Here is a 13963-nt window from a genome sequence, read left to right as displayed (position 1 = left end):
ATTCTCGGTCGAACCACAACTCATCTTTCAAGTGTAAACCAAGTAGCGATTCGAGGTGTCCTTCTAAGCGAAAGTCTTCTCCGTGATAACCTTCCCAGATAGCATGTAAGCTTAAATCAAGGGTCGCTTTCCCTTGATTTTGGCTTAGCAATGTACAGTTGATGCGACAAGCGACAATCAACGTTTATTTTAGCTTGTTTTTAACTTGAAAAGAAGCTTGAATGCGACAAGCAACAATCAACGTTTATTTTAGCTTGTTTTTAACTTGAAAAGAAGCTTGAATTTATCAACTTTCTACTAAGCCTATTTCAAGCTTGATTCAAAACGCTTGACGTTTGTCGATTGTTTAGCAAATGGAGCCATCTGTAGGATTGGTGAGTAGTCTGAGATTTGGCGCTTGATTTCTTCCAAAAGGTAAACAAAGGTAAGCTATGTATATGAAATGTAATAGTAAGCCCTACTTTAGTTTTAGTTACAAAATAAAAAGGTGATTTTTATTTTAGACTAGTGCGCTGAGCGCTTTTAGGATAGTATTACTTTTCAAATATGGATGTAATTTTATGTTTATACCTTTTATGTTGTTTTCTTTTTTTTAAGTGTGTTCATCCGTATAATGTATACCATATTTAGCCATTGGATTCTTTAAAGTCAGTGATGGCTCTTGACAATTAGCATCAGGATAGGCGCCCGAAGGGGAGGGGGTGTGGCCCGGGCCCCCTTTGGCTTACGAAAATGTATACGTAATATAGGAAATCATGTATATTAAATACCAGGCGTAATATAGCAACCATGGAGATGGGCCCCTCCCTAGAAAATTTTCCTCGGGCACCCCTGAATATCAGTACAAAAATTAGAGCGTTAACTTCAGCAGACGGCTTTATCATATTAAAAATTTATAGGTGGAATACTTGATAACTGTTAAGGCATTGCTTTAGCAGACGGCTGTACCATATTTATATCGATTTTATGGTCATTTTTCACTAGATTTGAGATAATACTGTTACATATAGAGAATTTTGGAACTTGGGGGCCAAAATCAGGTAAAATCACCGTGTTTACAGGAGAAATGAGTTGGTGTTACGTAACCGTAATTACTAACATAACTAACCAAACCTAACCTAAATCATCAAAAACAGAAAATATAGGAAGAAAGTACGAATTCAGGTAAAATCACCATGTAAAAATTATTGAGGATATTTTATGTATTTTTCCACTTTCCTCGTTTATGTGCATGTCCTCCGTCGCTGACACACCTGCTCTCTACGGACGCATCCCCTCGCTCCGCTCGGGACTCCCAGCTACACTCCTGCCCTGACTCGGTTAGATGGCATTCGTGCTATTTTTTGTGGCCACCTAGCACAAGTTGGTTCGTGGTTTATGCACTAGCTTCTCATTTAGTGGATATTCTACAAAAAGGAACCGGGAAATGCAATGTGTGAACATTTGGTAGAACCATCTGCTAGAGTAATGCCCAAGTATCTTAACCCAGCCTAACCTAAACTAACCCAAACTAACTTAACCTACCTAAACCATAAAAAAAATACAAAATATATACCAAGAAAGTACAAAATTTAAGCAAAATATTGCCACCCCCAGTTCAAAAAATATGCCGTTACATAACACTTTACGTAGCTCCGTCGCTGACACACCTGCTCTCTACGGACGCATCCCCTCGCTCCGCTCGGGACTCCCAGCTACACTCCTGCCCTGACTCGGTTAGATGGCATTCGTGCTATTTTTTGTGGCCACCTAGCACAAGTTGGTTCGTGGTTTATGCACTAGCTTCTCATTTAGTGGATATTCTACAAAAAGGAACCGGGAAATGCAATGTGTGAACATTTGGTAGAACCATCTGCTAGAGTAATGCCCAAGTATCTTAACCCAGCCTAACCTAAACTAACCCAAACTAACTTAACCTACCTAAACCATAAAAAAATACAAAATATATACCAAGAAAGTACAAAATTTAAGCAAAATATTGCCACCCCCAGTTCAAAAAATATGCCGTTACATAACACTTTACGTAGCATAGCTGAGCGAACGAAGGGGAATAGATGCCCCGCAGGGCTCGTTTTTTCCCCCTACTTTTTAAGTTACACGCGTTTGGCATTGCAACCATTGCAGACGGTCATTTTCCAAAGCTTCATATGTACTTACTGCCATCTCATTCCTTGCTTGTATTCGTCTGCCTACCGCCTTGTCAATTAGATCCACCATAACATACTTAATTTTCCATTTCGTAGGATTCTATATAACAGATACGATTTATTAAGTCTAAACACATTAAAATAATTTATTTAATTAGGTAGAGCCATCTGCTAAAGTTAACCCCATATTAATAATGAAGGTAGTTAAATGATAATGTAAGTGTTTTAAACTCAATAAATTGCATGTGCAAATGAGTATACATGGTGGTGGAGCTATTTGCCAGGGCGGAAGGCGGTTGAATACAAGCAAGGAACGAAATGACAGTATTTGTATGTTAAGTTTTGGAAAATGACAGTCTACAATGGCTGCAATGCCAATCGTGTGTAACTTAAAAGATAAGGGGAAAAAACGAGTCCTACGGGGCTTCTAATCCCCTCCGCTCGCTCAGCTGTGGTTCGTGAAGTGTTTGTAAAGTAGCGCCTCAAATCTAGTGAAAAAATCAACAAAATCGATTTAAATTTGGAGAGCCGTCCGCTGAAGTAATGAAAATTACGTTTTATCTCTACAATCGAGGAGAAAACTGCTTTGAATTAATACATTGCCTAAGCTTTCTTGTTTTAGCTTTCACCGATACACTAAAAATTTTAACTGATGTGGCTTCCCCAAGAATCGGTACGGATGATATTTAAATGCAGCAAGCAAGCCTGGACATTTCACTCATTTTAGAATGCATCATGCTTATCTTTCGTTCCTTATGTTCTTCCATATTTATTCGGAGGTTGGGGGCAAAATTGAAGAATATAAATACTTATGTCCGACTTTATTTAGTAACAATTACTTATTCTAAGGTATACTTCATCAATCTTAGATTAAGTGATATCACCCATTTCATCGCTTTACAATAAGAGCAAGGAAAGGTTCGATCGGGTATGGACTTTTGGGTTTACGGTAAAAGAACGATGAATTTCGAAAAATTACTTATTAGATATTAATAATAATTCATAATGGATTATTACGCGAAAATAAGTTGGCATATTAGTTTGAAGTTTGTTAGGTAAGAAGTCGAGGGTGTAAGTTTGAAGAAAACTAGGTTTTTCGTTGCTTACTTTTTTATCTTTTTATCCTCTAAAAACAGTAACTTCTGTCTCTTAATTGATTTTAGTGCTTTTGTTTACTTTTTTTTTTCTACCAGGTGAATGAAGTCTGGATCTAAAATCTCAGAAAAATATTTGCAATCTGAACGGATGTAATAAAGAAATAACGCTATTTTTCAGGATTGGCCAAAACCGTGTTTTTTTTTAACTTTTTTTCACTTAAACCGGAATGTTTGCTTTACACCAGTTTTTTTTTTTTTTTTTTAATACGTTTACCTTAGATTAAAGTGGAGTAACCGTTGCCCCCTTTTTTTTTAAGAGTAAAGGTAATTTGAGGCTGATGATTCGATTGAACAGGGTCGCAACCTCGAGAAATGAACGCAACTCGCTCAAACTAGAGGTCATAGGTCAACTAGTTCTGCAAATGATTTGCCATTACATCATAAATTATTCAGCAGTCTACTCCTTCAGCATTGGTTAAGCTTGAATTTTCCTTGTCCGAGGCATGATAGTCCACAAGTTGAGTGGGGGTTGGATTCGTGAAAAATACTTTTTTAACTTGTCTCTTTAATTGTGAATTTATTTTATCAAGTTTGGAGTTCCCGCCGAACTGCCTCTAGTGCGCTGCCACACTAGCGGACGGTCAACAAAACTTTTCCACAGAAGCTGATTAAGTGTCTAAATTTATAACATTGGAAAGTAGATCGACGAAACAGAGGTTTCCATTAGGTTTGACTGTTGTTAATAATAATAATAATAATAAAAAGTTTTATTTAGAAAGATAGTATGAATGGTCCAGAACTATTAGTCACTTCCTGTATTGATTAGCAAATTAAATTAAGCCTATATTTCTGACTGACTAAATTAGATCTTCTGTACTATATAGTCTTTTAAAATTGTCCATTGATTTAATGTGTATAACTATAGAGTGATTCCATTTTGCAGTTCTTTCCGTTTTGGTTCTTAAGTGGCTCCTAAAATATTCACAAGTATGCAAGATCACTGCAACGTATTTCTATCAGTTGACCTCCGTGGATGATGAGTCTGTGGATTTATCACCTTTGTTATCAAGGGATTCTGGTTTCGAGTTCAAATGAAGAACAATATCTCTCGAGTGCAAACTGAGTAGTGGTTCGGATCTCACTTTAAGCTGTAGGTCCCGTTCTTCATAACCCCGCTGTTATGTCCTTAACCATAGAAAGACGAAGGTTGGTCAAATTTACCCGCACTTTCTTTTTCTCTTTGCCCGAACAAATGAATTTTACAACGTTCGAAATTTTTTGTATTTTCTTCTGTAATCTAAACTTAAATTTAGTTTTATTAGAAAGCACATTATTGTGGTAGTTTTTTTTTTTTTTTTTTTTTTTTAGCGCAGGAGACTAAGTACATTTTTTTAGCAACTTAGAAATGTTAAGAGGAGTACAGTTTTACTTTGAAAGGATCATGTAAACTTATCTATTCTTTGAATGGATGACTAAATTAACATAATCTACTTTTATACATTGAGCAAACGTAATACTCTCAGGTTTAGTATAGTAACTTGTCTACACAGGCTAATGTATTTCAAGCTCCTTCATGTCTGCTAACCAAATACGGTAGTAGTCTGTACTGGGACTTGTAATATTTCCTATTAAAATAAAATTTCACAAGTCTTAAAATAATTTTACAACTCACATTTAGTAGTAGCAGTCATTAAATAACTTTAAAATACATTAGTAGGGTTAAAATTGGAATTTACAACCACGAGCAAAATTGACCCCCCTTAGTCTTTCACGTGACCAATTATAGTTTAGTCTTCCTAGGGTTAATGTTAAGATACACGGATGACTAATGATAGTGAATGATTATGAAGGAATTAGTGGCATGAGAACGGGAAAACCCTCACGAATATGATATTGTCCATCATAAACTCATGAGGCCGGAGATTGAACCAAAGATCCGTCGCACCAAAAGGCTACGTTCTACCTCTGAGCAATCAACCCTTTCCTTCCGCAGTGCTGATGAATGACGTCATACTCTAATGACCTGGTCATAATTCTGCAACATAGTGGTCTTCTACACACGTCTTCCTAATTGTTCCCCACTTTTCCCCCCAAGATTTCTGATTAAATGAACAGCGAACTCATATTTAAATAAAATCTTTGAGTTTTGTCCCACGGTTATGCGGGGCAGCCTAAAGGAGACGGTGATGATGAGAATGAATTAAATAATGGATTGAAGAAAGTGGAGGGGAACGGTAGAACCCTGAGAAAATCTACGCACACGGTGTTTGTCCACCACAAACGTACACCCATGTCCAAAATTATTGTCGCATGTCTATAAATATGTTGTTGTAGGAATAAAATTTGATAACGAATTCGCCCTGTATTTCTTATAATGTTGGTATGTGCATAATCGGCAAAGACATGTATGTGGCAAATTTCATGTCAAAAGAGCAGTAAATAAGAACAATAAAACTTTCTTGTCCATTTGTTTTACTCATTCTAATTTACGTGCTTATAATTCTTTCCCTATAAAATTTTCCACAAGAAGACAGTTATAGATATGCGACAATCATTTTGAACATGAATGTACATTTAATTGTTTCAATGGTTTGTGAAATAATATATTTTCTAGTTATATTAACACCTTCAAAACAATATTTCCTAAAATTTATTGCAGATATCAGAATGGTATTTGGCCAAATGCAATCTACTTTAGCTGACCTTAGTGAAAGAGTATCTTCCGTCGAGAAGAAGGTCGACACACTTCTAAGTAATGGTGTGAGTGTGAAAGCAGAGTCCATAAACGAAGAATCCGAACTTCTTGGCCTTCTGCCTCTGCGAACGTTCAATGATTTTCAAACATTTGAGAGAAAGCTTGAAGAACCTAACTTCGGAAAGAAATATGTAAGTATCCTATCAAACCTGTACAAGTTATGAAGCAGGTTTCAAATCTTTGTTATATCTTTCAATTTACGTCTTTTTGGAACATCTCTCTTTTGACTAAATGTTAGCATCAACTCCATTTTTGCCAATTTAGCCATTATCATGTGCATTAGCTATGGACTATAATTTTGGTCAACTTGCCATTCATACTTGCTAATATAGTCATTTAGGCGGCAATTAAATCTTTTGCAGTCAATTTTTTTTTAGAAAATATGAAAAACCTAAAAAAAAGTAGTTTATCTTGGTATTTTTCTAATTCTTTTGTTTACAACAGCACTTACATTGTCACAGTAAATTAGATATCTTTTATCAGTCTCACCTATCCGTCACGGTAAATTGGGATTCCTGGATCTGGTTTCTCCATAGTCAATTTGTTTGATTAGTTTCTAGTGTATTTTTAGTTTGGGTGGAGTTTTTCTTGTTGAGATACGTGCATGTGCATGTATATATTTTTGTGATAGATCAATAGTGTTATCAAGCCATACCCAGCATTAGAAGTTGAAAATAATTCAAGAGATTTTATTACTTCTAGTCAATGAAGGAACAAATTGTATTGTGAAACTGTTTGATTTGAGGATATCAAAAGATAAATAATATTAGAACATCTTTGTAAACTAGTAGACTTAAAGTACCAAATATTTAGTTTCTTTATTCCTAAATTCTGTTACCTATAAGTTAAGGTAAGTTGAGCAATTTTTAGCTAGTTTTTGTGCGTCATTTAGCTATTTTCTGACACTACTTGTTGGCAGCACTGATTAACCCACTGTTACTTGTTACTTTTGGAAGTGTATGTAATTTCCATATACATACACACACACAAACACCCACACACACACACACACACACACACATATATATATATATATATATATATATATATATATATATATATATATATATATATATATAGTATTTTTTTCTAATTCAAACGGACAATGGTCCTTTTAAATAACCGCTATTCCGATATAAAGTTGAAAGTTACCAAATAAATCCCAGGCAAACAGTGTTTGTTAGTCACGTAGCCCATTTGATACGGCCTTCCGTGAAACTCAGAACCCCACGCCTTTTTTTTTTCACACTTCACATTACGGTATCTAAAAATTAATCTAGTTTCATTCATGCTTTGTTCTTTTTTTTTTACACTGGTAGAAAAACATAACAATACGGACCCTTATATATATTGTTTTTCTTTTTGATTTCAGCATGCATTAGATCTAAATACTTTCCTTTCTTTCAGGTAAAAGTATTACTGTCAATTGGTGGTAAGGATTTTAAAAGGTTTCGCTCACAATGCAATAAGAAGAACTTTGTGCGACAAACTCGCAATGGAATTCTCCTACTCTGGCAGGAAACCAAGGATCATGAAGCAAAAAAGCACACCTTTGGGTCCAACCAAATGTACAATAAGATCAACAGTAAGTTGATTTGAAAAGTTGACTGAAATATTTAACTTCATTTATTTATTTATGCTAGTAACCATACAAAATTCCAGTTTGCTAATTATTAAGTCTTACTTCTCTCGTACTGGACGTGTGTTCTCATATTAGTATGTCCCAAGCAATCAGAAGTAATTCTTCATGAATAAAGTATGCTTTGAGTACTTTAGGATTCTTTTACTGTCAAGTAGTAAAATATGTAAATGTGTTCACCCTTACTGGGTGAATATAACATCTGTGTAGAATGTATAGGAAATTCAATAACTGATCCAACACTCTATGTTGTAAACAAAGCTTTACTGGCAAAGTACATATTTAAACAAATCTTTGCTTTGAAAAGCATTCAAAAGAATTTGTAAGGTGTACGGAAAATCTAAAACCAAATAAAATTCCAAGGTAGGACTGATTCCAGGGCTAAATAAAGTCAATAGTGTCAACGAATTTAAATTGAAGTACAGTGTAGGAATCACTACTGTGAAGTATAATTTTGCACCAGACTTTTCATGTATACCTGTAAATTTGATACTGTCTACCACACGAATATAACTTTGTTGGGTTGGCAACACTGTTAGTCTGGTAGTATTACATAGTATGCCAAACTGTCTCCCCTGCCGATATTTTAAAGGTGCAAAATTTCAGAGCTCGTTGTCTAACACTGGAACGCAGATAAAACACTAGAAGAACATAGCTTTCGAAGTTACCATAATTCCAGTATAAAAAAAGAAAAGTTGCAGGCTTTCAAGACGGCGAATAGTCAAACTTTCGTCTTTCTGTCGTCTTCATCTTTCAATTTTTCGTGACAACGAAGGTAGCCAAAACCTAATGTGTTTTTTGTAGTGTTATTTAAGGTGACTTTAAACGTTGACTCAAAACCATATCACCACTAAGGGCACCGGAAGAAAGTCTTGTTACACTTGTATCGAAAAATGTAACTTTTCCATTATATAATATACCAAAAGTGTGGTGGAAGATAACTTTCTATAGTACCCTTACATAAAAATCACAAAATAGGGGCCTAGCTTAGGTGACTTGAAAAATAATATAGGAATTAGTTTCAGCTCTAGGTATCCATGTTTAGAAACCATACCATAATTCCGTAAAGCTATTTAAGAGGGAAATTTATTTCAAATGACAGTTTTCTTTTTTTTTTAAAGAATAAAAATCGCTAGTATTTGCTTGAAATTCTATCTTTCTTTTCAGCTGCTGTTCGTAAGATGTACACCGTCGCAACAGAAGAAACGGTGAAGGAAGTATTGGGTGTTTGGCTGCAGCAGGCGGAGCCTAGACTACTGCGTAGGTAAGTATAGTTTTACCTATTTTCCTTACAATCCCGAGAGAGATCGGAAAGTTCTTACCATCACTAAATAAGCTAGGGATCTGCAACTTAGTCCATGGACGCGTTCTTCTCTACATATACGTTTTGTATTCACTACATTTCTCACATCTATAGGTCACTAGATCAATATCATATGCATAGAATTCTGTGGATTTGGAGGAAAAAGAGATTTACAGCGTTTCAATGCCTCTTACTTTCCCGGACCCCAAGATATGAACATCTTATTATAATAATTGTAATCCTTCCCTTTTTCTTCCTTTTAGGATATGTATCATAAAACGCTTTTGTAATAATTTTAAATGAGAAGTTACTTCCATATTTCAAATCTTAAAAGATTTAGAGATATCGACATTTTATTAGAATAATTGTAATCCCCACCTTTTTTTTTCTCCTCTCCACATCGTTTCTTTCCCTTTTTACTAGCATGTCAAAAAAGAAAAAAAAAAGGCCGAAACACGTGGCAAAGTATTTTAAATGAGAAATGGAAATACTGAACTTCAAATCTCTCACCTTAAGGGATTAAATACTTTACTATAATAATTATAATCCCCATCCATTTTTCTTTCCACCCCCCTTTCTTACCTCCGAGGCATATTTCAAAAGCGCTTAAATTATTATCTACTTATTTTAAATAATATGAAAATACCAAATTTCATGTTTCAAACCTTCATAAATTCAGAGATTTCGACATCTTATAATAATTGTAATCCTCACTCCTTTTCTTTTCTTTCTCACCTTTTTTTTCTTTTTTTCCTTTGTACTAAAATATCAAAAACCGCTTAAATATGTCAAATTATTTGAAATGAGACATCCGAATATCAAATTTCAAGTCTGTAACCTTAAGGAATTCGGAGATATGGTCATATTTTAAAAATACGTCCAACACCTATTTTCCTCCCCTTCCTGTCGAGTTTGCAAAAATCCTTCCTTAGTGGTATCCTACGTAACAAATCCCATGTACTGTCCATATTTAACTTGTCTATCTTAAGCGATTTGGCCTGTGCAAAGATCTGTCGGTCACTCAATCACTTAGGTCTTTGTATTTTATATAGCGAGACGAGTTCATTTTTACGCACTCATGTATTAGTACACAGTGAAATGAGATGAAATGTTTACCTTGTATGTATTTATTATTTTATTATCCCTTATAATTTAGCAACTTGCCTGTTACTTTCCTCGGAGGATGGAAATTTTAACTAAAATCGAGATTCATTACTGTTTACATTTTTATTTTCTTATCTTCTGGAAGAAAGTACCTCTGTTAATTTTATTTTTTGATTACTCCTATCTGCTGAATGAAATATTTTTTTTTTTAAGAATAACTTTTATTCCTTGATTAATTTTAGTGTTGGTTACTTGTTTTCTATACTGCAGGAAATTTCATTTTTTGAAAACTGCGATGTCAGAGTAATAGAGAGATAGGCACTTACTGTTATATTTGCCTTCTAAAAACATTTCCTACCTGCTGCATGAAAAACAGAAAGCAACTAACCTATTTTTTTCTTGACTAATTTTAGTGTTATTTTACATCTTTTCTATCTACTGAACGAACTCATCTCTTGAGAGAAAAACTACAATACCACCCTCTTTCTTGATTGATTAGAGTTAATTACTTCTTTTCTATACTAAATGAAACCATCTTACATTCTGGAAAACTCTGCAATGCCATTGTAATAGAGAAATATGCAATTGCAGTATCTTCCAGACGATAAGATTATTTCGTTTAGTATAGAAACAAGCAATAAAGTACTATAATTAATTAAGATACAGATGGTATTGTAGTTTTTTTTTCCTTCTCAGAAGATACGGTTTCATTCAGGAGATAGAAAAGAAGTAAAATAACATTAAAACTAATCAAGAAACAGATTTTTTTTCCTAGAAGATAAAGACTTCAGCAGTTAGAAAATTTTGTTAAAAGACAAAATAATAGTAAATGCACATTTCTCTCTTACAAAGGCATTCCCGAGTTTCCCGGAAGATAAAACTTCATTCAGTATGAAAAAGAAGTAATCAACACTAAAATTGAACAAGAAATAAAGGTTAATGTTTTATCCACAAGATAAAGACTTCATTCAGCAGTGGCAGTAATAAAAAAAAATTAAAAAAGTAAGAGTAGTTTTTTTCCCCCCAAAGACAAAAAGATTTCAATAGGATAGAGCACGCCAAAGTATGCGTATGCGTAAACACTCAACAACAAATTAACAGGAAAATAAATAGGGAGACATAGGTCTTAAAATGCATTCAGAATTTGACTGGATTGAAGTAAATGAAGTGATTTTCCTGCCTTGTGCCATGTACACTGAGAAATGATTCTGCTTTCAAGGATGGGATATAAAGTACTAGGTCGATAGGTCGCAGGAGTATTTATTACTTCTCTATAATGAATTGTGAAACGACGCTAATGACTCCGACACGACGTTCCATGAATATGGGTCAAATAAACTTAGTGTTACATTTACGGTAATGAGTCATCCCTTCTTCATTTGATATGTATGATGAAGGCAATATGCATGTCTTCCTATCAGTGATTCTTGTGTTTTGAAAGAATGAAACGTTGCAAAGATGTATTCCTCCGCTGTAAGGCTCAGGATTAAAATCCGTTTGTTTTACTGTCACAAATAATTCCAGTGAATTGTTGTTTAACACCTCTTTACGTGTTAGTCACCAGTAACTTTTTTATTTTTTATTTTTAAAGAGAAATATTTCATTGAACCTCTAAGGTATGTTCCAAACTCGTTGCAAAATGGTACGAAGTTGTCCGTGTACACGGTGCCTACTTTAGTAAATTCTACACTTTTCCTGTGAATTGCGAACTACACTTTCCCATGCGTTCTGTTGTACGTGACGCAGGATAACGCCTTGTAGGTCATCATCTGCCATTTATGTTGCTCCGTGAAGAATACAAGGTATATAGGTTCACACACTTATGACCTATCTTTCCTGTGAATCGTGAGATCAGATTGCATTTCATACAAGGCATAAGTAAATATTTGTTCTTCCATCTCTCAGTGATTTCTTATATCAGTGATTACTTCGTTTGTTTTTCGTAACGCCGTGCTTATACAACAGTACCGAGTGAGTCAATATGACATTTTCTGGATTTATCTCAATTGATGCTCTCACAGAACAATGCACATTTTCAGCTAGGAAATTAAAAAAAAAAACAAAAAAAACTACTGAAAATTTACTGGCACTAGAACATTGAAATAGGTAAAGTGAATAAATACCATGCAGTGGTACCAGTGATGAAACGAGTAACATACTTCGTGACTCGTGATCCCGAAGTAGTCAGATCCCTGACCCTGTATGACCCAGACAGATTCGTGCGATCCCGAGACGACTTAATAGCAGACTGGGAGAGTATGTTGTAATTGTAACAAACGCGATTCTTTCCTTTCAAGTGTTTCTTATGAGTGATCGTCAAAATTTAATCAAATAAGGCTGTAAAACGTAAAATGTAGAATATAAGGGATGCCGCTAAACCGAAAGAGTGTTTGGGTAATGTTTGTGTATAGTAGTGTTTAAAATTACTTTATTAATTTTCAGTATGGGAAGATGAATTATATTGTATTTGACATAGTCAAGACACTTTGAATAAGAAGTGTCACACTACAAATCTAACATCTGAATAGGTGAGCTCGATTAGGGAATATTAATTCACTATAAAAAATTCTACCGTAATGCTATAGAGATCATATTTGTAGTGCTTCCAAGCCATGGATCACCAGATCTGAGAAACGAGTGCCAGACTCTGTTGCCTTGTGTGGCACTTACTTCAAAGAATAATGCATTTTAATGAGAGCGTATTTATAAGGTAAACAATATGAATGTTTTCTTTTAACTGTGCAATCAATTACATGTTTTTCAGTACGTATTTATGATCGTTATTTTGCAGAGAACGAAGAAATTCAAAACCTGTAGTGGAAGGTCACACCGTTGAAGTTGAGGAACCCAATTAAGGAAATAAGTTAGAAATAATACAAAATATGTAAATAAGTTCAATAAATAACATTGTAATACAAGCTGATTGTTTTCATGGAACCTTATATCAGTTATTGCGTAGAATGTAGGGATAATTTATTTCAATTATGTAGCAGCAGGATGCGAAATCATAACAGTTATGATCGGGGAGAGATAGGAGTAAATAAATAAGTTAAAAAAAAAAATTGCACTGGAAAGTTTTGAAATGAAGATTTCATATATTGAACATCCAAAATTATTGATATATGTAAGGTTAGGGATAATGCTTATCCACTAGGTTGTCCACTAACTGCACAGATTTACTGTATATAGTTTGTATACTTCTGACAGTGTCGATGTCACCTTATCTCTCCAGTAAATTATTGAGGATGAATTTTCTTCCAAAATTTTGAAGTATGGGAATGGCCATCCTCAGTATTTCGCACCCTGTGTAGCAGTGGTTCTAGGATTTAATTTATATTTCTTTCTTTCCTGAAATCTGATAATTTAAAAGTTTGCTTAGCCCTTGACGTTTGTCTAGTGGTGTACGTCTTTGGTGCGCCTAGGGTCGTGGTCGATTCCCAGTGGAAGACCTTACAAACACTGAACGCATTACTGTTCGGATTCTACAGGTCAGTGTCTCATGTAAAACTTCGTGCTGAAAAGGGACGCTCAGCTTCAACATCAAACTGTGGTTAATGGTAAACTAATTGGATGCTGATCTGCCAGGTCGCATAGTATATTCACCAAGGAATTCAGGAAAAGTGTTGCTTTCTATGTTGAGATAAGATACTAATCTCAATAGACTGGAGTATGGGGTATATATTCAACACCAATGTTGTGTGAGACATGGATTTATAATTTAACATGATATTTCAATAATGTTACTCAACAGAAATAAACCTGAACCTCGTGCTGCAAAGACGCATAATGGACGAAGGAAAGAAGCATAATACAGATTGTGAAAGTATACATTATTTTGCTTTCATTTTGACCGAACACAACTATTCTTTTTCAGAACATTGCTTATGTAGGTTTAACAGTTCTTTCGTCGTCACCTTT

At 34.6% G+C, this 13963-nt stretch overlaps 1 protein-coding gene across 3 annotated transcripts; it reads left to right on the top strand.

The window, feature by feature from the left end:
- Positions 1-350: 350 nt before the first annotated feature.
- LOC145694984 (uncharacterized) lies at positions 351-12963 on the top strand. 3 transcript variants are annotated; one of them, XM_081771812.1, is made up of 5 exons: positions 351-424; positions 5904-6130; positions 7407-7584; positions 8806-8902; positions 12837-12963. In XM_081771812.1, the coding sequence occupies exons 2-5, from the start codon at positions 5912-5914 to the stop codon at positions 12898-12900; spliced, it is 558 nt and encodes a 185-aa protein (XP_081627938.1). In that variant the 5' UTR covers positions 351-424; positions 5904-5911; the 3' UTR covers positions 12901-12963. The 3 variants fall into 3 exon arrangements, with proteins under 3 accessions (XP_081627938.1, XP_081627939.1, XP_081627937.1); XM_081771813.1 differs by lacking the exon at positions 351-424 and adding an exon at positions 447-487; XM_081771811.1 differs by lacking the exon at positions 351-424 and having other exon boundaries at positions 4904-6130.
- Positions 12964-13963: the final 1000 nt, after the last annotated feature.

This window comes from Thermobia domestica, chromosome 9, assembly GCF_964235325.1.
Source record: "Thermobia domestica chromosome 9, izTheDome1.hap1.1, whole genome shotgun sequence".
Lineage (NCBI taxonomy): Eukaryota > Metazoa > Arthropoda > Insecta > Zygentoma > Lepismatidae > Thermobia > Thermobia domestica.
The sequence above is the reverse complement of the archived record's forward strand: the minus strand, read 5'-3'. Positions and strand labels throughout refer to the sequence as shown.

What these genes read in the sequence shown, in the direction of transcription:
- LOC145694984 (XM_081771811.1), top strand. Translation starts at nt 5,807, where the DNA reads ATGAATGTACATTTAATTGTTTCAATGGTTTGTGAAATAATATATTTT. An exon ending in CTAACTTCGGAAAGAAATAT is followed by an intron (nt 6,131 to 7,406) that starts GTAAGTATCCTA and finishes CCTTTCTTTCAG; the next exon opens with GTAAAAGTATTACTGTCAAT. An exon ending in GAGCCTAGACTACTGCGTAG is followed by an intron (nt 8,903 to 12,836) that starts GTAAGTATAGTT and finishes GTTATTTTGCAG; the next exon opens with AGAACGAAGAAATTCAAAAC.